The sequence below is a fragment of the Pyxicephalus adspersus genome, chromosome 7 (assembly GCF_032062135.1).
Source record: "Pyxicephalus adspersus chromosome 7, UCB_Pads_2.0, whole genome shotgun sequence".
Taxonomy (NCBI): Eukaryota; Metazoa; Chordata; class Amphibia; order Anura; family Pyxicephalidae; genus Pyxicephalus; species Pyxicephalus adspersus.
In genome coordinates, this window is record NC_092864.1 from 16,026,292 (window position 1) to 16,051,716 (window position 25,425).

At 39.9% G+C, this 25,425-nt stretch overlaps 2 protein-coding genes across 6 annotated transcripts in view; one reads left to right on the top strand and one right to left on the bottom strand.

Moving 5' to 3' along the window:
- Positions 1–6: 6 nt before the first annotated feature.
- Positions 7–15,030, bottom strand: TFAP4 (transcription factor AP-4). 2 transcript variants are annotated; one of them, XM_072417627.1, is made up of 7 exons: positions 14,901–15,030; positions 6,292–6,457; positions 5,335–5,433; positions 4,572–4,742; positions 3,674–3,814; positions 3,107–3,271; positions 7–748 (listed from the first exon to the last, which is right to left on the bottom strand). In XM_072417627.1, exons 1-7 carry the CDS (start codon positions 14,987–14,989, stop codon positions 575–577), a joined length of 1,005 nt encoding a protein of 334 aa, XP_072273728.1. In that variant the 5' UTR covers positions 14,990–15,030; the 3' UTR covers positions 7–574. The 2 variants fall into 2 exon arrangements, with proteins under 2 accessions (XP_072273728.1, XP_072273729.1); XM_072417628.1 differs by lacking the exon at positions 3,674–3,814.
- GLIS2 (GLIS family zinc finger 2) overlaps positions 12,629–25,425 on the top strand; it is a 56,655-nt gene continuing 43,858 nt past the window's right edge. For 2 of the 4 annotated variants that reach the window (XM_072417621.1, XM_072417622.1), the window contains exons 1-3: positions 12,629–13,388; positions 13,506–13,546; positions 21,887–22,003. The gene's annotated coding sequence lies outside the window, so the exon portion shown is untranslated. Of the gene's footprint in view, positions 13,389–13,505; positions 13,558–21,886; positions 22,004–25,425 lie in introns of all 4 variants that reach the window. The other 2 variants (XM_072417623.1, XM_072417619.1) reach the window with 2 other exon arrangements.

The following is a 25,425-nucleotide window of genomic DNA, read 5'->3' on the forward strand; positions in this document are numbered from 1 at the left end:
TTCCTAGAAAAGAAACAGATGTCAAATATAGGTTTGTAATACGCGTGCTAGCTCTCTATAAAATATACAGAAGTATAAAATGTTTCTATAAATTTAGAAATTGTAAAGTTAAAGTATGTATTGAACTAATACATACAGTATAGATTTTTTTTTTTGTACGGTGTCCTATTAACAGTGGCAAGGAGGGACACTTTATAAAAGCTTATTATAACCCCTTTTTACCAGTGCAGGCCTTAATCCCTTCCACTAGGAAAGACTTAAAAGAGAATCTTAATAGGAATAGAGGGACTGCTGCAAGCTTTGGGACTAGGTTTAAGGACTCCCCACCATAATGCCCTTTCTCATTTCTATTAGACCAGGGCATTCCCTTAGTGCGCTATAACCCTTTCGCCCTCAATCTTATTACAGTATCTTTGCGGTCAGAGATAGACCACCCCTAGAAACCCTACAAGATTTAGGAAGGAGGCTGGATGAAGGCAACTCTTGGTAGGGCTCCCGCTAGTACCCCCGCAGCCTCCCCCCCCCCCTCCAGTTTCCCCCAGTCTCTCCCCACGTGTGGGTGGGGTAGCAGATGTCAGGGGTCTTCCATGGCATCATCCTTGCTTTGTTCTGCACCGCTGTCCTCACATTCTGTATCTGAAGCGGTGTCTGAACCTTCACCCGGACGGGCAGCATTCACAATGACAGCCTTCCGCTGCTCTTCTTCCTGCAGCTGCTTCTCCTGCGTGCCCTCTATGTGCTGTATAGCCTAGTGGGGAAAAGAAGTACAAAAAGTTACTCTGCCAGCTCTAACATAATAGGCTTGCTTTAGCATATCTCAGGGGTGTCAAACTCTGGTCCGTGGGCCAAACACTGTCCTTTTTTTTTTTTTGGCCCCCCAAGGAATCCTAAATTTGAATTGCAGCTGGACCGCCGCTGCATTAAAATTGAATCACCACTACAATTCCCGGCATCACTCGTCTATAAACCAACAGGCCGTACTGGACTGTTTTATAGACGCACGGAATTGTAGTAGCGGTGCTATTTCAGTGAAGAGGGAGTTCCAGCCACTCATACCATTAAGGCCCGCATTGGACCGTTTTCTTGACGCAGGGAATTGTAGTAGCGGTGTTATTTCAGTTTCAAGTTTGGCCCGCGACTTTGTCAAAGTCTTTCATTTTGGCCCACTGTGTATTTGAGTTTGACACCCCTGGCATATGTTTAAAACTAGCTGCTAATGGGCAACAGCCGTCAAAAGCAAGTCAGACCTATATAAAGAAATATATCAATAAACAAAAAGTGGAAATAACGAAGAGGTATTGACTGCACATAGGATAGGTCAATAAAGATAGATTAGCCCAATATATCATCGTGGGATAGGGCCTTTCATGCTAGACACAGAACAACTACTTAAAGTTAGCAGTATAGAGTCTTTTTACCCCACGCGTTTCACCTTTTTGGCTTCTCCAGGGTATACTTAGGACAGAAACAGTTGTTTGAGTAGTTGAAAATAGTTGTCTGGTAATGTCACGAAAAGTGTAACAAATGTAGATTGGAGCATAATTTGGGTTAAGGTAAGGAAGATTTTAACAGGAGGTACGGATTCTAAAAGTACAGCTGCTTGTAGAAGTAAAAGTATCAGAATCTGGTTGACAGTGGTGAAAGTTTGTCTCTTTTTGTGGATAGATTTGGTGAAGCAAAAGGTGCTGCCAGAAGGCAGGAAATGGCCAAGAGGCCAAACCAAACAACTATTTTCAACTACAGGTGGTCCCAGAGTTAAGGACATCCGACATACGGACGGCTCCTAGATACAAACAGGGCTTCCCTGCTGCTAGTGTGCAGGATGGAGGACGTTTGCGAAGAAATCTTTTGCTAAACACAGCTGAGATTGTGGGTGATCCTAAGAGCTGAGCTGATCTGTAACATCTTGTAACTCTTTAATGACCAAACTGCAGCTTTTTTTCTTTTTTTTTTTGCATATCAAAGCACAGCTTGCTCCATAAGTTAATGGATGTCTAGGCCCCGTAAAGTTTTTTGTTTTTTTTTTGCTTTGTTTGTGAATAACTCACAGTGAGGATTTAATACAGTAACTGACACCACCATGCCTAATAATATGTTGAGACAAACATCTGTCCTAATTGCATTAATTCAAATTATGTACCTGTTCCGACTTACATACAAATTCAACTTAAGAACAAACCTACAGTCTCCCTATCTCATATGTAACCCGAAGACTACCTGTACTCAAAATCCTTCTAAAGTAGTAGTCTAAAGTATACCCCTGCTGAAGCCAAAAAGGGCGAAACGCGTCAGGTAAAAAGACTCTTAACAGCTATACTCCTATCCCAGGATGATATAATTAGCTTTGGACTAATCCATTTTTATTGACCTATCCAACATGCAATTTGATCCTATTTAAATATTGAACACCAGATACACAATAATTGTTATTTATAGCCAAAAAAAAAAAAAACCCTCTCTTCGTTAGTTCCACTTTTTGTTTTATACTATCATTGGGGGTGGCTACCACATTACCACTTAAACACAGAGGTGTATATAGAGCAGTATTTCCCAACCAGGGTTCCTCCAGAGTTTGCTAGGGTTTCCTTGAGCAATGAGCAATTTTTGACTCCTAGGACATTATAACTGACAACAACGATCTTTTTGGGTATCCGTATGGCCGAAATTCTTCTCACTGAACACCAATGTAAGGGGCGTTCTTTCTGATGACAGCCCTACTAATTTACTGCAATATTATACTAGAATACTGTGAATATGGTAATTATAAAAGGGGGTTTCCTGCTGACCTGAAAATTTTTTCAAGGGGTACCTCCATGTTAAAAAGGTTGAGAAACACTGCATCGGATATTTGTCACTTATGATGCACAGTCGTGCTTGACTTGGGTAAGAATCCCCCCTGGATGATTGCTGTGCAGAAAAGCACAGTGGGGTGCTGCTTGCACAAAAATAGTTTCCAGCGACAGATATCTGAGGTCTGTGCAGGGCTTTAATTTTAGGCGTTACACCCAGAATATATACTTTTTGACAGCGGTTTAGAAGAATCAACCACCAAACGAGCAGATTGCATTCTGAACTTTTTTTAGCCACCAAATTATTTTGAACTCACCTGCACAATGGTATCCAGATTTTGCCGGGATGTGGACACTGAACTGATTACCGAGGAATGTCCAATGGTCACAACATTGATGTGGTGAGAGGGTGGATTTAGTGGAGCAGGCACTATTACTGTGGGGTGGTGGGTGGGTGCCAGGGGCAGATGAGGTGGCAGGAGCTGTGGGGGGGAAAAAAAACAAAACAAAAAGGTAACCATGCGGTAGTTAAATATTAAAGGATGTGTGTGTGTGTAGGGGGGTGGTTATATATTCATACTCAGACACACACACACACACACACACACACGTTTTATGGCTACATTGCTGGAACAAGTAGAACATTTCACAAAAATACTTTAAGATGCAAATCTGATTAAGGTTGCAAAATATTGGCAAATGTGACCAGTTGTGACTCTCCGTTTCATTTTTTCATGTTTGCACAAATAATGGGAATAACCTATTTTTCCTTGATCTAGCTGTTGATGATGACAAATTAGGCAATTACTATACTAAGACTTGGGATAGGAGAAGAGGGTAGCAGCGTGCTAATAGAAAGAAAAAAAAATAAATAGAGGACTCACCTGAGAATGGAGGAGCTGCTCACCCCTGTCCATTGACTCCTGTGCCTGTCCCTGTGCTTTCCCTCCCTCATCCTGACGCTGGATTTGCTGAGCTATCGCCTTCAACTTCTCGGGGTACATATGAGCTTCCAGAGCTCGGACCTAGTGATAAGGCAGATCAATCAATCACTGCGATATTGACCAATGAGAAGATGATAACCCCTCAAGGACCCATTCTTAATGCCCTTTGAGACAACAAAATGGACTCTAGATAATATTTAGCTGCTAGTATGTGGGTAGTTTACCCTAAATATTCCCCCAGACTAATATCTCCATAATACTGAGTTCTGTTTGACATTTTATATACATATAGCATATCCAATTTAGTGATCATGCTTAATAATAGCTTGCATTCTTCTTTTAAGTCACCAGGGGGAGATTAATGCTCCTTTTTCATGTTTTTTAATCATCAGTTTGCGGATTTGATGTACAGCCTAGTGATACAGCTTTACAAACCGGTAAAAAAGTTGAAGCAATGACCTATTGTAGGAAAAATTCATAGCACACAATCAGTAAAAAAATTTGAGGACCCTTGCTATTACTTACCACGCTTAAGGGGACCCTTTGTCATGAGTTTAATGTTAATTTGTAAAAAAAAAAAAAAAAAAAAAAAAAAACGTTATTGTTCCTCCAATGACTAAAGTACAAGAACCTAATTCTGTAACTCTGTAAAGATATAGAAACTGACTCCTTAAAATGCGTCTTTGTCAGTGAGGCAACCTATTGCCGTAGCAAGCAGATTTTGCACATTGGTAGTAGTTTTAGGGGTGAAGTAGTTTATTATTATGTGAAGGCCATTCTACACTTTATTCATGCAACCAGCAGCGACAGGTTTGCTTAAGAAAAGTTCATTAATTACCTGCTCCTCCAGCATCATCCTGACGGAACGTTCCTTGTCTAGCTGCTGTCTTAATTCAATCATCTCTCTACGCAGATCTTCAACTTTCTCCTCCTCCCAAATATCTGGAGAGCCGATCCCCTCATCCTTGTCTTCTGCCCGCCGCCTCTTGGGTGAGGAGCCACTAAATTCCTACCAAAAACAGAGGGCAATACTTTAAACATTCTGCTGCGGAGCCAAGCCGGTATAAGGACTACATAACCTCTAGTATACATAAAACAATCTTTAATAGATAAGATTTACAGTGTCAGGTTTTCTTTTCAATATATGAATAAATGAACCAGCCAAGTAATATCTGTGGTATTTTCATATAAAACATTGGTACACTGACATCATTTATAAGTGTTGGAAAATATAGAAGGTATGGAGGCTTCATAGATTATTAAGTTCTACTTAGAGAACTGTGGGTCCTATATGAAGAAAACTGGGCATGCCGCAGCTTCCTTTGGGACCCCTGCGGGCATGCCGCAGCTTCCTTTGGGACCCCTGCGGGCATGCCGCAGCTTCCTTTGGGACCCCTGCGGGCATACCACTAGACATACCAGACTGGGAACAGGTTTCAAGAGATTCTAACAGCTAAAGAAAAGAGCCACAGGTTCATATATATTGTAAACTAGTATAGGTAACAGCTCATTCTTGATTACAACAATAGAAGCTATGTGCACTAAAAACTAAAGTCTGTAGCACACTTGCATTCTGGGAACATTTTTCCTATGGCTATTACCTGGATAAACCTCTTGAGTTGGGTGTTCTGCTGCAACAACCTGGTCTTCTCCTGATCCAGGGAGAATATATAGTCTGCTGTCTGTTGCAGTATGGCTGCCTGTATGGGAAATAAAGAAAACAGATGTCATAATACAGCTCAGAACAATGCAGGCAGTTTTATCAGATGCACCTGCATGGAAGATGAATTTGCCCTAAGTGACAACAAGGTAGCACCATTAATTTACAAAAGTAATTTAAGAATGCTTCATCATAGTATGCCTTTAGGCTTTACCAAAACTATCCTTAGGAACATAGAATGCATTGTCATGGTTTTGTTCAAATGACCGGAATCCCTTGCCAGAGGCAAAAAGACCTAAAACTCCCAATCAATAGCAATAAGTTGTTAAAGGAGCAGTATAGAATACTTGAATACAATCCTGCAACAAACCCAAAATTAGAATGGTGTATGGCAAGTTTTTAATAACAGAGGACAGGCTGCCACCTATTAAAGCCCTCCTAAATTTAAGTCTTTACAGCTCAAGCGAACTGATGGTAAGTTTTAATAAAAAAAGCGCAATGTAAAAAACTGGACCTGGAGCAAAACAACGAATAGTTTGTAGGTCAACCAGTGCATATTTTTTAACGTTACATGCATTATGTTAGCACACAGTAAAATGTTCTGTCGTTCATACATATGCAAGAAGTAATGGGCAAAAGATTTACGTTTTATAATCCTGCACCGGTATATTAATGGTCAATTCAAACACATTTAATTATCTCCTATTTATTAACAACATTTTCATTAACGAAGCAAACATTGCACAAAAATCCTTCTAGAAAAAAAGTACAGCTGCAGATTTTATTTCCTGAAATAAGAGTGTATATAAAAAGCACACACTGAACATCGCTGACACGTTGCATCATTTATAGAATTTCCAAATATAGTCCACCCCCTGATAATGACCCAGCCACTGACCTTGCTTAGCTTCTCCCCATCTGTATGGGGAATTAAAGTTTTCAGAGACTGGAAACCAGCATTGATACTCTGCATTCGGCGTCGCTCATTGCTGTTGGCGATTTCACGGCGTATTCGCCTTTCCTGGTCTCGCTGCGTCTCTGGGGTTAGAGGAATATTAGCCAGGCTACGAGAAGACAGGAAAAAAAAAATTATTAGGAATAATTTAGGAGCTTTTTTTTTATACTTTGGTGGATATTTCATTTTTTATTTTTATTTTTTGCATCACAGGTGCACTTAGTTATAACGCTGTGTAATGTGCAAGAGTTCAATAACAGCCAATCAGAATATACCAAAGGGCCTATGTACACAGTTTGTACAGGAATTGCCTTTCTTTTCGGAGTACTCCGATCAGCTTAGACCAACCCTATGAGCAACTACAACCTAAATGATTCATGATGGCTAGGGAGCTTGTGCTCTTGCCTTGCAGCACTTGGGTCCTATGTTCTAAGCTTAGCCAAGGCATTGCATTGAGCTTAAGGGTTTCTGTACAGTTTTATTCCCAAAACATACTTCTAGGTCAACTGTCCCCCTCCAAAAAAAAATGGCCAAGACCATGGTAGGGCATTAGATTGTGAAACACTAAAGCATTCTGTATTTACATTCCAAGTCCAATACCCATCCAATACCCATCTGCAGAAGCCTTTATGGTTACTGGACTTTAGTTCCACGAGTTTCAACATGCTGAAAATAATCACTACAAAAATAGAATAAAATCACCTGCACAAAGCAAAAAGTCATAAAAAAAAATACATTGCAAGCAATTGCATTTACAACAATCCTGACCCCAGGTAGAGCTGTGTCCCGTAAAAAGTATTCTTATTTTCCCGTCCAGTGTGCCGAAACTTTGCTCTAATGAAAAGACAAAATCGTGACATCAAGATGGCTTGGGAGGAAAAATTACACCCATTGGGGTACATACGATCGAACACACCTGGAAGCAACACATAGAAGTGGTGCCTTTAGAGGAGCAAAGTTCTAACAAACTGCAAGGCAGAGGTAAGAATAAACCAGAGCGCTGCTGAATTGACCTTCCGCAACCTGCTCTGACCTCCATTCTCCTATCAGCTGGAGGCTCTCCGAAAACCTGGTATTTCCCGGTATAGATCGCCCATGTACAGACTTTCCCTGTCCCACAGTGCAGTGCCAATCGCCTGTGCACAATCACAGAGTATGGAAAGCCTGCACAGGTTTATACTCGAATAGCCATTTTCCAGAGGGTTCCAGAAGGTTTAGCAAGTGGGGATGAAAACCTGACTCCTACTGTCTGCGTGTCTGAGCATCAGGATCAGCTGATCTTCTGTTCCAGGGTCACAATCCTTAAGCCTGGTGTCAAAACAATTCCAAATTTATTGCTTGGGGCTAGTTGAGGCTGAAGGAAAGGATGCCAGTGATGCCAACAACCACCAAGCCAAATCCATATGCAGGAATTTATACGGGCAATAGGAGACATGCAACTGAAGCACATGTACAAACATAGACAAATAAATTATAATACATGTCCTTGGTTCCAGACACGCAGATCTGAACGGGTTAAGCCGGGTGTTCGTTGTACACTGGCCAGCACAATGTGACCTATTAGGTGCCTCTGTGTGTGGCCCCTCTCAGGAAAGGATGGAAGCCGGAACCGAGGACCCCCTCCTTTCATCCCCTCCTGTCTGCCCTCAGGCCTCCATAATAATTTCCAGATGACAGTACAGGGGGAGAATGAAGGCAGCTGACCCCCTCAGGGTTGAATGAGGGAACTCCAGCTTCCTGCCCCCACCAAAATCTTTTCCCCTCTCCATAGAAGAGATTAGTCACAGGACATGATTACCAAGAGGACAGAGTATAGCAAAAAGACACCTCGCGCAGCAATGGAAAGGTTATCTTAATTTTATGTATAATAAAAGGACATTGTTAATCTGGTATCTGGGAACAAAAAAAATTCCAATATATCAAATTTCAGTTAATATGCACAAGCTATGTCTCCAGAAAGAGAAACATGTCTCCAGGCATCCATTTTGCACCCTTTTCAATGGGCAGATCTTTAATTTCCAAAGCATTGATAGGCTAAGGAAGCCAATGGCGACCCAAGCAAACACCATAAAAGTACCAAAATGTTCTGGGACCAAATGTTGAACAAGCACACAGTATTGGGCAGATGTGGCCACTTTGGGTTTAAATTAGCTCTCCATGATCCCTTCTATGAAAAAATAGTGATTGGGTGAGAAGAACAGGACATTTGTTCTCCCCAGCCACTTTTAGCTGGGTGCACCACCCGGCTGTTTTTGGGTGGTTACTGAAAAGCTGGGTGACAATACAGGGGCTGCCACCTGCCTACAATTTCTTCCCACAAAGCTTTCTGGGTTCAACACTGGCGTTTATGGTTCCCAACAATCCTGGAAACATTGGAGGGACAAACTGGGGAAAGTTGGCCACAATGCATGCCGCTTTCCACAACAACCAGCATCCTGCTTTGTGTAATGTTCCCCAGGACTTCACTATCATCGGACAATTCGAAATTAGGTGGTCCGTTCTGCAGGAAACAGAACACTTGACAACCATGTTATGTACAAGACGATTGCATATAAAACTTTTTTTGGCCAAAGCTGCCATTTTTTTCCAGTTCTTTTATTGTGCACCAGATTAGTTTGATCAGTGCAGGAACATAGTTCAGACAGTATGAACAAATGTTCGCTGTCTGTCACAAACTTCTTCATATGTCTGCATGCGTGCAATATACACATTTCCATGTAATCGGCTTTGATGGATGACTGCTGGTCAATGCACCTTTGCAAAAAATAATGCTATTCTGAAAACAAGACACATTGTTTTTCTGATCTTTTTCAGATTTGCAGTTTTTTTTTCTGTTTTAAATCGCTTGCTCAACCGCACCCCAATTCAACCCAATAGGAGCAGGGAGAAACTTGTGCACGTTTGCTACCTAAAATTTTAGGTAGTGCGTCCCATTTTTTTAATCTATTTGCAGGCAAGACTGACAGGTGAAGACCACATTTATTTCTTCACCTTCTGTTCCTTATTTTGGTTTGCAAGTTCTAAACCATGGATGGTGTGCACCTTTTCTTTGGATCTACGAACCTCCAGATAAAGACCATGGACCTGATTTATTAAAGTTCTCCAAGGCTAGAATACAGGCTAGGAGAGAATACACTTTCATCTGTTAAGCTGGGTGATCAAGCAAACCTGGAATGGATCTGGTCAAGGAATAAAAACATTTGCTAACAAATAGCTAATGACTTTTAGGAAATCTATTCCAGGTTTGCTGGATCACCCAGCTTCACTGATGAAAGTCTATTCTGTCCAGAACTTAACTAATAAATCAGGGCCCATGGCTCCATGCACAATGGACATGACTTTCAAAGCTCTTCCAATCTCAAAAGACCCAACTACCCAAATACGCAATTATATCTAAAGACAGCCTTTCCCAAATAATGGTAAGAGCTGTCACTAAAGGGTCTGCAGGGTTCTTTTCTTAACCCACATTGCATTTTTTTTGTATGTAGACTCCCGACAGATGGGCAGCACTATCCTAGAATCCACAACCTACAGCATTCTACTATACAGCCACTCCATTCCTTTACCATTGCTCCAGTACAGCGGTCGCCAAGTGGTAGTCCGTGGCTCTGGCTGGTGCGCCCCCCAGTGGGGTCAGGAGAAGGACTCGGCTGGGGGCCCAGTGGTCAGAGCGCGACCTCTATCCCTCATATGGATTGCAGATTCAGGGTGGTGGGCAGGTTGTGTCTCTGGACCTGTAATAGAAGAATGGCCAGGTTCTGGCATCATGACGTCACTCTCAGGGAAGTTTCTTACCCTTTGAGTCACACACGACTCTTTGCACATGCGCGGTTTGAGGTTCGTAAATTTAGTGGTACATGAAGTCCAAACCACTGCTCTAGTATCTGCCAGACACTATACACTATAAAAAAGGGTAATAATATAGATACATACAGCCCAAAGCCTATTTTGTGTAATACACAAGAGGATATATAAGTATATACCACACATCAAACAACTAGAAAATGAATTAAATCCCCTGCACATTACTATTGGCTCACCATTATGATAAGCAGCCTCACTGCCCAATAGGAAGTTGGAAGGGGAGGGCAAAGTTTATCACAATTAGAAAGTGTCAAAGCTTTGCCATGCAGAATAGATTTGCCATGAACAGGCAGGTTTCTCTAATTGCTGCACTTCATACCTGCAGCCCCCTTCCCGATTCCTCAGGTGACAAAATCTCTTTAAACATAGCAGATTCCTTAATTACCTCTTTAAGGCAATTAGGACAACTGCTGGGAAAACTTGCACCTAACAGAACCCCCTGCTGTAAGATTGCTTCCTTCACAGCCAATAGAAATGCAAATTACCTCCTGATGAGAAGGAGTCCACACTTACAAGTCCTCCTAATCAGTCACTCCCCTGTGGTTTCCTATTTGTATTCACTGACCAATACACATAGTTATCTTGTTACTAGAAGATTCAAAAGGCTAAAAGTAAATAAAAGACATCCTTTATCTTCCCTGACTGAGCCAAATCCTCCTTCATTTGTGTCTCACGCCCTCCCCCTGCCAGACACTGCAGATCACGGAGGGAGGGAGATCAGTGCTGTCAATTTAGAAAAAAGTGGGCGGGACTGGGTGTGGTCAGGTGCTGATTGTCAAGCTAAAGCCCAATGAATCAGCAGTGCCAATGTTGTAGCCACACCCCCTGCAGCATCTTCTGATCCCAGTGGCTTTCCTTCCAAAGAATTATTTATATTTGGCTTTGTGATCCATGGTTCAGTGGTTAGCACTCCGGCCTTTGCAGCTCCGGGTCCCAGGTTCGAATCTTAGCTAGAACACGATCTGCATGGAGTTTTCTCCCCGTGTCTGTGTGGGTTTCCTCCCTTATCCCAAAAACATGCAGTTAGGATAATTTGCTTCCCCCCAAACTGATCATAGACTGTATTAAGACATATGACGATGGTAGGGACATTAGATTATAAGCTCCTTAGGTGGACAGTGACACGACTATGGACTTGGTACAGCGCTGCCTATTATGTAGGCGCTATATAAATACTGTGTAATAATAATTTACCACTGGCTAGCACCGCAGCCACCACCTTGGACTAGCATCTTGTGAAGGCCGCTACTGTGCTCATGTGTGGGGTCTCTTTCTAAATGCATTGTAAAAAAGCTCAGTGTAATACATAGGTTTGATGAAAGGCTTTTTGGAGTTAGGTATTATTAGATATATACTAGAGCCCCCTTTAGGTGGTGACTTATGCACTAGGCCTTTATTAAATTTGTTAGACTTTGCAAAGCTGGAACTTTTAGATATAGGGGATGGAGGCAATTTATTAGTATTGAGGGGGTGTCACGTGCCTGTCCACCAGTTGGAGGATGAAGGAGTAGCAACAAGCTCACATGTGTATACATACATGGGGTGCACTTATTTTACCCATACTCTTTATTAAAAAAAATATATTATAATTATATTATATATTATAATGACAATGCTAGTGACTGCCCCATGATCACTATTCTGCTTATGTTTATAAAGTTTGATCATTGCCTTCAATTTACCTCATGGTGTAAGTGAAATGTGACACCACGGTTTTATTTTTCTGCTTTGCATTTCCTTATAGGAAATCCAATACAAAGATATCACCTGCCACTGCTGAACTCTGCTTTCAACTTCCCGCCTTAACTGATCCAAAGGAATCAGTAATTATCAAGTCCTAGATTGTAAGCTCTTCGGGGCAGGGTCCTCTCCTCCTGTCACTGTCTGTCATCTGCAACCCCTATTTAATCTTCAGCGCAGCATACTATGTTGGCGTTATATTAATCCTGTTTACTATTAATAATAAAAGTCATCAACCTTGAGCATGCAGATCAAGATTTGACTATACTGGGTGCATGCTTTTCCCAGATCAGAGGGAGCAAAGCGTCTAGCTTTTTATGAGCACATCAGCATAAGCCCCTCTATTTGCAGATTGTAGCAATGTAGATCCCCTTCTGCTCTGTATATCATAAAATAATAAGAGTAATATTAAGATTGGCTCCTCGAAGAAGAATGAGATTGAAAAGTGTTAATTTGAAATAAATACAATGAATGTCTGGATGTTCTATAGTACATGGGGTGAGAAGGAATCCTCCTGGCAGCTGAACACTCCACAAGCTGGAAAACACTGAGTCACGTGACGCCCTACCCGCACCACGCTTTGTGCTCAGCGAACGCATGGCCTGCTACGGACTACATCTCCCGGCGTCCCCCGCGCCGCCGAACTACACTTCCCGGCAGCCTCGCGCGCGCCGACACTCCTACTCCAGACGGGCTGCAGAGTCACGGCAAGGCCTGTCTGCGCTGTTCACCTCCTCAGCCCACAGTCTGCAAGGTCACGAGTGGGGAGCCCCGGTACGTCACCGGGCACAATGCCCCAAATCCTAGCATGGCTGTCCAGAGGAATAAAGTTGGTGCTGCCACTCCTTCCATGTGTTTAATATGCAGTGCAGTACACACCTGAGATCAAGAAGTGGGTGGGTTGCTATGCAGGTATTCAGGCCCATGGGGGTGCAGAATGCAAAATACATAACAGAACCATTAGAAGAACCCTTAGTATAAGTCTGGAAATAACCTATGTGGCCCTAGAATAAAGGGGGTGTGGTGCACGCCATGGCAGCCCACTGACATGCAGCATGAAAATCATTTTTTCCTAAGAACAGCCAAGTGAGGTTAAGTACTAAAGAGTAAAAAAAAAAAGTCAATAGATAACAGCAAAAAACAATGCTTGGAACTTGTAAATAAGGCCGTAAAGACGACTTAACCCCCACCCGTCCTGCCGCCAATTATTCTTCTAAAAAGTTAAGTCAGCTGGTTAAAAGTTACCAGCATTCAAAACTTCTGAAAGAGTTGCTTGCGTTGTCCCCCTCTTTAAGCTCTGTGGTTCCTCCGGCCAGCCCCTCTTACTTTGCACCATATAGGCGGACGGATTGAACCACAGAGCGTAGCAGGGGACCAAATATCCAACACCGCCAGAAGATTCCCCATCGAGCTCAGCTCTTCTAAAGCCAAGACAGGCAAGTACTGATGTCTACAGAGCCCATTTTCAAGTTTTTTTTTTTAAAAGCTTTGAGGAATTTACTAAACTATTTCATGCCTAACTCGTCTAACACGATACTCTTTTTGGTCTGCAGATGTCCCAAGGTTTTGTCCTGTTTTTCAGTAAAGAATACAGGTAAGAATCAGGTAATGGTTTAATTTTGGATTTTTTTTTCTAATAAATTACGGCTATTAAAAAACACAATCAATCAGAAGTCATAATTGGCTCTTAATATAATATGGCGTATGTTCAGCCAAAAAAAATTAGTCAAAAAATGCAGCCAATCAGAATAAAGGATACCATTTACCTACAAGCAGGTAATGTAATAGGAAATGGGCATCTGAACAACCACAGCAGCAAGTGCAGAATTATATTGACCTTCAGCAAAGCCAATCCCCATATGGCTGAGGGGGTAATTAGTACTCATCACCTACAAAAGCCAGGTGACCTGTGTTTATTGAGGGCCCCATTTAGGAGCAGCAGGGGCCCTAGCATCCAGGTACACATTGCTATTGACCTTGCAAGACTACAATAGCCTCCATCCCTCCTCCCACCCATTACCAAAGCCACATGGTGGTATTAGTATACAGTACACACTACAGAAAAGCCCAGCATGCAGCAAAACAACATGACCTTGGATCACAATTCCTAATGCTACAGTAAAAGTGAAATTAAAAATAGACATCGGATTATTTGTGAAAAGGAAATCTGGTTGTTTCTATATGGGTAACAGCTCCAAAAATGAGTGGGCCTGTGCCAAATGAACAAAGTGAGCTGAATGTGGATCCTCCCTGGTAACCCAATGGATCATTTAGAGGGGATTCAAAATTTGCTGATTAGTTGAGAATATTCCCTTTACTTTGCAGCATCCAAGGTTAAACTTTAAATACTAAAATGTATTTGGTAAATTATATATATTATATATCATAGCTATGGACATGCTGGGATTTGTAGTTACCCTGCTTCCTTATAATCATTAGCTTACAATCCCAACCTCCCCAGGTGTTGCTTGTCTGTCTACAGCCCCATAGTTAGCAATGGTGTGAAATCAGCTGATTGCGCAGGAGGAGGGTAAGGGGGGGTGTGATCATTTGCAAGTAACAATCAGATCAGGCTTTAAATGCCCCCAAACCCCTGATCTGCCTCCTCCAGGGGTAGTTGTCTTTGCAGCAAGCTTTGCTCGCATGCTCTCTAGCTCGCAGCTCTGCAGCATGGCCGGGCACCACGTGGGTCTGTTTGCAACTGACAAACCTTCCTCTGCGCCCTTTAAAAAAAAAACCCAATACCCCAATCCAGCCCCTGCTATGCCCCTATCTGGGCTACCCCTTCCCCCCCCAGCTGTCCCTTTTTTAGGTGTGTAGATGTTAGAAGAACCCCCTTTGCTACAAAACACAGCTGATCTCCCCTCCCCATGTCTGCAAGGTGATCTAAGGAGATCTGCAAGCAGCAGAAGCATGTGCGTAATGCTAGCCAGGCTTAGGGTACCTACCTGCACAGCCCCCCGATGACTTCTTTCTCCGTCTTCCTGAAGTGTTGCAGGGAGGGTACTTTCTGCGCGGGCATCATGAAATACTCCATAGCAATCAGCAGAAGGACCAACCTCCACCACCCCCCCAAAATAAAAAAGCAACGTGCACCCCTCCCACCCCCCCTTAGCACCCTAGGTCCAGTGGCTTTCCCCCTTCTTATTCCTCTTGCTGATCAGCCTTATTGATTAGGTGATGGTGCATGCAGGAGATCAATGGTGTAGTGTGTGTGTAGGATGTCCCAGATGATCAGGGGGAGGTGTCTGTCTCTCTCCTTGTGTTCTGCCTCTCAATGTGAGTGTGTGTTTGCAGCTGATGTCTGTTTCAAGGCGGGAAACAGCTGGTAAGAGATCAGAAACAGCACCCCTCCCCCCTATTACCCCCTCTCCTCCTCCTGCTTCCACCCAGAGCCAAATCCCAGCCCTTCTTCCGCAGAGTAAGGCATTGCATGTAAACAAAGGACTATTTGCAAGGCGTTGCATGGCCTGCTGCAGTGCAGAAAGGACAGGCTTGCACAGATCTGCAGGTTGCATGCTAGGGCTGGCTTCCCTGGAATATTTTAGGGGCACTAGTTAAGCTCATAGGGGTACTCCATGTAAATGTGGGAGGGAGGGGGGAACAGAAGCTGAATGGGGAGGCTGGGAGGTGATCTGGCTGCATGCGCCACGCTTGGGTGATCAGTCCCATCAGCTGACAGCTTGGCAGAGAGGAGAGCAGGGGAAGGAAGAAGAAAGGAGAAAAGAACTGAGCACATGTTTGCTGCCTGCATCATCTCTAACCCCTACACTGCCAGAGAGGCCTGCTGCAGGGACAGCTACTGCAACCACAAAGCAAATTTTCATTTTGGGAATGCTACAGGATGCCCACAACGCATTCGTTTTAGAACAGGGGTGCCCACTTTTTGTGGCTTGCGAGCTACTTTTAAAATGACCAAGTCAAAATGATCTACCAACAATAAAAAAGCTAAACATATATTTATTTATTTATATATACACACCGAGAATACTTTATATTTAACCCCCTGGGCATTTCACTGATGTCTGGATTTTTGTACCAAAAGCGGTACACTGTTTTTATGATTTTTTTTTATATTGTAGACCTGTAACTTACTGAGATATGTCCAAACAAGGGTCTAGTAGAAAACCTGAAAATAATAAGTTTGAAATACACAATCATGTAAAAAATAATTTCATTTATTATTAAAAAACACAAAAATCAGTCTAAACAAGAATGCATAAATAAATCAAAAATACTGAAAAAGCAATAATTCTGTATACTGTATAGTACTATATTTTTACATTGTAGGCCTATAATTCTTAGGCATAACTCACCGAAATATGTCCAATATTTAAAAAAAAAAAATAATACATTTAATAATAAACTTAAAAACACAAAAATCTGTTAAAAAAAAGGAAAACGTAATATAACTGTACAATAGCTTGTATAATATATATATATATATATATATATATATATATTATATGAAGATTTCTTTGTATTGGACTCAATACAGCTATTTTGTATTAAATCCAATACAAAATATTTGAATTTCCCAGGCCCGCACCGGTGCACACACCGACGTCATCAGGAATCAACGAGGGACATGTACGCCGAGGGAAGGAGAAGACAGGGATCCGATGCTGGAGACAGACATCGACGCTGGAGAACTCTGCCGGGGGATGCCAGCGCCACCAGGGTAAACGCTTTAAGCCACTTTGGTTACCCCTCCCGAAACCAGGAGGTTCAAATATATATTGTTTACCTTGCATAACAGCATGAACATGTATGGCACAATACAATTCTGTACATTTTTGGCCATTACAATGACATCTTAAATTTAATAGATTCATGCAAAGTTGCAAAGACCGGATAGTAGTTGCTGGAAGCCAGACTTCCAAATGATCATCAGTCAAGGTGGAACGGTATTTGGACCTAATAACTGCTGTGTGTGGTAGAGTTTACTGTGAAAGGCAGGGCTCCGCGATCTACTCGCATTGCCTCTGTGATCTACCGGTAGATCGGGATCCACGTGTTGGGCACTCCTGTTTTAGAAGATAGAGTTAGGCTACGTACACACGTGCAATAATTATTGTTGGAAATGAACGATTAACAACTGATCCTCTGATAATCGCTAACAAAAAAAGTGAACAATGATGCAGAAGAAGGAGGAATGTTGCTGAAAAAAAACGACTGTCCTGGTGGATCCGTTTGGGTGATGATTGTTGGCTATCTATTGTGTGTACAGTCGTTCAGTGATTGTTCAATGTTCCTTGGTAATCTTTCTCCGGTACATGTCACTTCCTGCATCGATCAAACGATCGTATCTAGTGTGTGTATGCTATTGGTGGGTTAAATTTGAACAATCATATCATTTCAGCATGTACAGAATCATTCACTATACCATTGTTCATAATAATCGTTAATTGTTCGTTTGTGTGTGTTTGTACGTAAGCCTTAGCCTGGCCCAATAATGTTCAGAAGCCAGCTGTTATTTTAGGGTGATTTTCAGACCTTTCCATATTTTATAATTTAAAAATATTTTATACCAAACTTCCTTAATGATGTTTCTTGTGTAATCCTGAGGGTTCCTGCAAAGATTGAGCTATAAATAATTTTTGCTTTCCAGATAAGTGACAACTGAAACCAACAATATTTAGATAATCTGTAGGGGACTAAATGTAGGGGACTTTCTTCACCAGTCTAAAGAGCATTCTTCTCATTCACCACTAATACCCTGTTTCCCTTATACCCTTGGTATAAGACATTCCTCCCGCAAACCCCTAATGTAAGAGCTATGCTGCCCACCAATGTAAGGGGCATTTTTCTAATTGACCACTAATGTAAGACTTCTAATGTAAAGGACATTATTTCCACAGGACACCACTGTAAGGGGCTGTCTTCCCACTGACCATTAATGCAATGTATAGTTATAAACTAACCCTCTAAATTAGATTTAAAAAATTACAAATAACGCAAAGAGTATTTTTCCCTTCAAACTCCCAATGCAAGGGGCATTCTTTACATAGACATTTAACAATTTAGATGGGCCTTTACCACTAGCTATAATTTAAAAAGATGTTTCCTACAAATAAAGGATAGGGGGGGGGGGGGACTTAAAAAAAATAAAACCTTTAAGTTATTTATTTTGTGATTTTATTTTATCATATGATCATTTACATGATTTACATCAGAGATGTTCAGTTAACAAACTCTTCGCAATGGACACCTCAATGAAACTGGGCTAATGCAAAAACCTGCTTAATATTCTTTATAAATGGATCTTTATAGCCAAAGTATTACAAAAATGGATATAATGGTAAATTATCACATGTGAGGTATTCAGTAAACTTAACTGGAAGGGGGTGAGGTATTATTTTTTTATTTTATTTTATTAGTGAGGTTAAAGATCAGTATGCCTTCAAAAAAGAAATGCAGGATGGTCCCAAATGTCAAAACCTATCAATTAAAAATGGCCTTAACAATAGCGCCCTGGTTCACTGCCATTCTTGTCCTGAGGCTGTAATGCCAGTATGTGGGGTGCTAACATATGCTGGTAAAAAGTGAAACCTTTTGTGACCAAACACATGCAGGCACATTTTAATACAGCTCTATGCAATAATAATAAAGCTTGTTGTAATCTATTTTCCTAGGAACTCATTTACCCAGCAAAATCAACTCACATTTTAGCCATTTGTATACAGCTTCAGGGACTGGTGACACAGCCAGCGTCTTTCACTGCTTTCTGGGTAGGCAACTTCCCCATTACCTTTCATAGAACCCTTGCAGTGAACAGCAGGATCTCAAGAACATTTTTTTTTTTTCATTTTAACCAAGGGCATGGGTAAGATCTGGACCCAGGGCCACCAGAAAGAACAAGAATGAAACCAGCCACCAAGGATGTCAATATATTAAATGGTGGCCTTCAGCATTGAGTGATTGGTACCATAGGATTTTAAGAAAATTTAAATATTTTGGGCAAGTAACTGAAGGAGAAATGTTATTAATGTTTTTTATACATTCTACATGTGTGGAAAGTCAAAAACCAAAACACAATATATAATATATATATATATATATATAACTGAATATATTGAACTGATATGCCATACAACATTATTCATCTTTCAAAGCGATCAGTTGTAAACTGGAAAATAGGCTGGAAAATTAAATAAATGCAGCCACTTCACCTACAGACTGCAGTGTATTAAATGTTTGTATTTAGGTTTAGATAAGCTTTAAAAACACTGTGCAGCCTCCCATTCTGCTTACCTAATAGCTCAATATTTTTCTTAAAGCACAATGGACCTATCTAACAAAATGCGTCATCTCCAGTATCAGTATAAGGCCTTATTCTATGGAATAAATATACAATGTTGAGCCAAGGAAGGTCAGCAAAGGATAATAAACAGGCTCGGGATCGGCAATGGCCGCGGGATGCTACCATGATAATTTCAAAGCATAATAGTGCTCAGGAGGATGTGGGGGTGTGGTATCCAGAAATTTATTGGTTTAATTGGAAAGTGGAAAAGTATTCATTTTGGGTCTAGTTTAGCAATATAATGTTAGCCCTGGAAGGTAAATTTGGAGACTGTAAAGGCACCATGGTGGCACTGTAGCTTGTAGATTTGAATCTTGGCCAGGACACCATCTGTATGTAGCTTATACTTCCCCGTGTTTGTGTGGGTTTCCTTTCAAAAACTATACTGATAGGTTCATTAGAGTCTTCCTAGAATTGGCTTTACACTACGTTTAGTGGACTATACTATGACCATGGTAAGGACATTAGATTGTGAGTTCTTTTAGGGCCAGTTAGTGACATTACTATGCACTCTAAATCTCTTTTGTATTTATCCCTTTTTTATAAATACACAATAATGTTCCGAACAAGTTTGAATCAGGAAAAAAACTTCCACGATACAATGCAGCTTTCAGTGCTGTGCTGAGCGCAGGATAAATTAAACAGGGCAGGAGATATGTTGGGTGAAAAGCCTTAAGGTATTTGATCTTTGATTGAGTGTAAGTGAAGTAACCATTGGTCATAATGAGTGATATTAACACCTGATAAATTATAAGGGTTAAGAATCATCCTTTTTTTAAAAATCTAATATATGTAACTATGCATGTGGTTCAGTGTTCAAAATACTGTACCACATACCAAATACACATATTATTATAAATTACAAAAACCACTGGACTTTTTAAGTACAAATCATAAATCATATTTATTCAAATAATCATTAAAATATATAGATGAATGTATGTGTACAAAACCACATAAATACATATATATCCCATGCATAAACATTGATTAAAAAGCCACACAATATTGTGTTAATCATCATTCATTTGAGCCATAGTAAGATAGGAAATTTTCAAAAACTTTTGGAAATAATTCTGCCTCTGGCTCAACGTGTTTGGTTTTTTTTTTAAACTTCTTCAAGAGTTTATAGAAGCAGCTAAAAGCAACTAGTATAAAGAAAAATAATTACATAATTTAAAAAAATAACATTTAACTTAAAGCCTTAACCAGTCTATTGATGAGTTCAATTTTGTTTGTTTTGTTTGCTTGTTTGATTATTGGTATTATATTATATATTTGATTATTGGATATTACTGAATTACACTTCATAAACATTTATGTACTGCCCTTTGTTTTACTTGCAATCCTTTCAATGTATTTATACAGTTTATCTTTATTGATACAAGTTAACTTATCATAAAATAAATTGATTATAGTGATTCAAATCAAGCAATGCAGTTTTTGATAACATTATTTAAATCAATCAACTCATCAATAGACTGGTTTAGGCTTTACGCTAATATGTTTTCATTTTCTTTATACTAGATGCTAATAACTGCTACTATAAACTCATAAGGAAATTTTAAAAAATAACGAAAAAAACGAAACGCGTCTAGTCAGAGGCAGAAATATTTTAAGTTTTTGAACATTTCCTAGTATTGAGCTAATATGGCTTAATTGAATGATGATTAATACATTATTGTGTGGCTTTTTAATCAATGTCTATGCATGGGATATACCCGTATGTGTATTTATGTGGTTTTAAAAGCATGCATTCATGTATATTTTAATGGTTATTTGAATAATAAATATGATTATTTTTGTACTTAAAAAGTCCTGTGGTTTTTGTAATTTATTATAATTTGTGTATTTGGGATGTGGTACAGTACTTTGAACAATGAAACACATACATAATTTATATAAATATATTAGATTTAAAAATGAACAGATGTTAATATCACTCATATATATATATATATATATATATATATATATTGTAATGGTTATGTAAATAAATATATATAATATATATATTGTACTTAAAACGTCTGTGGTTTTTGTAATTTTTTACATTTTTGTTTATTTGGGATGTAGTACAGTACTTTGAACAATGAAACACATCCATAGTTACATATATTAGATTTAAAAAAGGATTCTTCTTTTAAATGAACAGGTGTTATCAGCACTCATTATTATATATTTTAATAGTTTTTTGAATACATATATATAATTTTATTTTCTGTGCTTAAAAAGTCCCGTGGTTTTTGTAATTTTTTTTAAGTCTAATAAAGAGGGTTAGCTTTTAATTATACATTGTACCATCTTAAGGACTAAATCTGGTAGCAGGGCCATATGTTCTAATGTATCTTCATAATCTTTAAATGCTTCAAGAAAAAAAAGTTTTGTAAATATTAAAGTTCGAATAAAATGTATATTTTTAATTTTTTTCGCAATCGCTGTCTGTGCACCAGAACGGGTATAGAGGAAATTCTTATATAACCCAAATAATAAATACCTATTTTAGTGACAACAAAAAAAACTTTAGGGAGTATTTCTCTCATTCTTTGTTGAATTGTAAAAACATAGTTTATATGTAAAAAAACATTATAGCTTTTATAGTTCTGATTATAATATTGATTTTTATACCAGGGTGCAGCTCTCATTCCATTCCATTCCATTGCCCTGCTTCACAGAAGTGCCTGATACTGGCTATGTTATGAAAAGGATGGCCAGCCTCAAGTCCAGGGGTCCCAGTTCTATCACTTGGTAAGTATACAGCTGATGAGGGGGTAGGTGGGATAGATTAGCACAGTTTTTGGGAAGAGGTGTTAAGGGATCATTAAAAAAAATGTGAAAGTTTTCTTACACAAAGTTGTATTTAGAAAAATGCAGTAATAAGATCAGTTTTGTTTTATTCAGAATGAGGAGTTCCAATTATGAGCACAATTTCTTTTAATTGTAGAATTGTTCTCTAGGTTTAGGTTCATGTGATTTATTGAGCTAGTAATTGTACCCCATTAGTATGAACACCAGATTATATGTCATTTAGCAATATGTATGTAATACAGAATGTGTGATACTCAAAGTTACCAGACGGCTGCTCACATATTTTGTATCACTTGAGCAGTATTTGAGAGGATTTCAAGTGTTGTCCAACTACAGATGGTAGCCCTGGCCTATGGTCCCAGTACAGTATTGACTTTACCACTGCACTAAAACTAACAAGACTGTAAATATCTTATAGAAGTCTGAACAAACTTCTTTCAGTTGTGCAGATCCAAAAGCACATGCTAAACGTCTTTGAAACATCTAGGAAATTTAATCTGAAGCTAAGTCCACCCTGCAAGTCCCTGCCCCCTTCACACACCTATTACAATCTATTACATATATAGGCCTTCATGTTAATACATGTTAATGTAAAATGAACAGCAACCTAATTATATTGGCCTGATTTATCAAAGCTCTCTAAGATCAGGAGAACCTACTGATCTAGCAAACCTGGAGTTGATTTCCTAAAATCATTTGCTATTAATTGGCAAATGTTTTCCATTCTGAACCAGATCCATTCCATGTTTTCTAGATCACCCAGGTTCTCCAATGATAGTCTATCTTCTCCAGTCTTGGAGAGCTTTAATAAATCAGAACCTTTATGTGTATGATGTAGAACCCCCACCTAGATTGTAAGCTCTTCAGGGAAGGGTCCTCTCCTCCTGTGTCACTGTATTCCTCCGTCATTTGCAACCCCTATTTAATGTACAGCGCTGAGTAATATGTTGGTGCTATATAAATCCTGTTTATTATTATTAATAATATTAATAAGTCCTAGTTCAGCTTTAAGTTGGCAGTATAAGCTCTGGCATTTGACAATTGAATGACATAGGCTGGGGTTAACATTTAGAGAATGGAGGCTTCTCTTTGTCCCTTTGTAATTGTAATTAACTGCCAGTTAAACAAACACTCTGCAGGATTTCATTCAGTAAAGTTGGAGAGTAATTTGCACCTCCTGGAGTGAGCCATGCTGATCTTTACATGTAAAACCCAGTCACTAAAATCTTAAAAAAAAATCACAAGTTGCACAAGGTAATGTTGTTGTAAAAGATATTTTCAATATTTTTTAATCTGCGGCTTTCATTATAAAAAATACCTGGTGGTCCTACTATAATGGGACATGTGCAGGCACTTTTTTGTTTTAGGGTGATGGCACTCTTTCCTTGAATTGTTTGTATTGCTTGTCACCCTGTCCTATTGACTTCAAAATGGGACGACAATTGGCCATTTTAACACAAACAATGTAGTCATTGTCCACTGTTGTCACCATCAGAAAACATACTCATGCAGCCATTGCTGGAGTGCATGTAAACAAGATTTGCCTATGAAAAGGCTGCAAGAGATCAACATTATAGCTAAAAGTAAAAATTCACTTAGGGGCCATTTTCAAATCCTGTGTTGCAGTAACACACAATGCATGCATTGGTGTTTTAATAATTGTGTATACTACACCAACACACACCCTTTACACAGGTATTTCAGATGGCACACAATTAATTCTCCCTACCATAGTCATACTTTATTACCACAGTCTAAGGCTGATTTGGGCTTCTTCCAATTAACCTACCAGTATCTTTTTGGGATTTTGGAGAAAAGGGATGAGTCCTTAGCAGACCTATGCAAACATTGAGAGAACATATGAAGTTTGTACAGATAATAGCCAAGATTTGTATTGTAGTGTTGAATAGGCTGCTTAACACAAGACACTGCAACATGCGTCAAGGCACATTGATACCCACCAACTCACAGGAGTACAATGCATTCCAATAGATTCTTAGGATTTCCATCTACTTACATGAACTATATAGTACAATCATTTAGAATGCTCTGTACATTAGGCCAAAAAGAGGGACCGTTGTGGGAAAAAGAGTTTTGCTCATTAGAAGGTCCCTTTGGATGCTTTGGATTTGCTATCAATGTGGGGTTTATAACTCCCAACCTACTCCACAGTCTGCAATGCCCTATTAAGTAAAGGGTCCCTTTTCCACCCAGGCCTCATTGCAGATGACCTGCCAGCAAACTTTTTATTCCTGCCTCACACAACCACTAAATTCTGCTCCTGTGGCACATAAAACTCTTTTATTTTGCTATGCAGACATTACAGCACCACAAGTGATATGAACATTCATCTCGTGTTCACTGTCTAAACCCAAAAGTTTTCATTAGGCTGCCAAGCATCACAGCACTTGTTTATGCCGTTCTGCATGTAATTACACCCCGGTGGAGCCTGTTGTTTTGTGTGTGAGATTAAAAAGAAGGCCGACAGCTCTGTGTAATAGTGAGTTCAGGAGCAGGGTGTGTCTGGGAATCAGCAGTGAGTTGTAGCGGAGACGAGGTGTGTGGGTGGATATTAGAGTGAACATGGAGGAAATAATATGACTTCATCTTGTCATGTTAAGCTGTGGAATTGTGTTTTCTTAGTTCATGAAGCGGAACACACAGTAGAATTTATGACAGTGTTTTCCAATAGCAAAATAGTTCACAGGAACCACCGGTAGGTCCAGGATCAGTTCATAGAGTTACAGGTGAAAATTTTGGTTGGTTATTTTTTTAAACTATGACTAATAATGGTAGCTGTGCAATGGGCTGGAAGTTGGGGGAAATTACCTAGTAGGCATTGTCAGAGTAGCTAGAGTTGCAGGTCAGTTACTGATTTTTTACAGTAAAATTAACCTAAAGCTATGAACATTCAGAAATTTGCATATTCTTTACAAGTTCTAAATTAGCTTTAAAACAACGCTCCAATCACCTCTGTAGATGGTTGCACTCTGGAGCTATTTATCTTCAAATTCCCAGCTGAACTGAAGCCAAAGTTGTTCAAGTCTCTCAGTAGCTTCAACTTTCTTCCCCCTCCTGCTTTGCATTGTCATGAGACATTAGAAGACATTGATTCACTTCTAGGAGATGGCAAGCAGGGTAAGAGCAGCAACTGAGACACTTGCCCTGATTTATCAGCGAATGCGCGTAAGCTCGCCACGCACATATACGCTCCGCTGGACACGGCGTATTACCGCGAGCCGGTGCCGAGTGCTAGTACACTCGCCTGCCGGCTTACAGCATTGATAAATGAGCAGTGGGGTAGTGAATTCGGCAATTAGGGCGAATAATTTTCAGCTGCACAATTGAGGTGGATCTGTTAA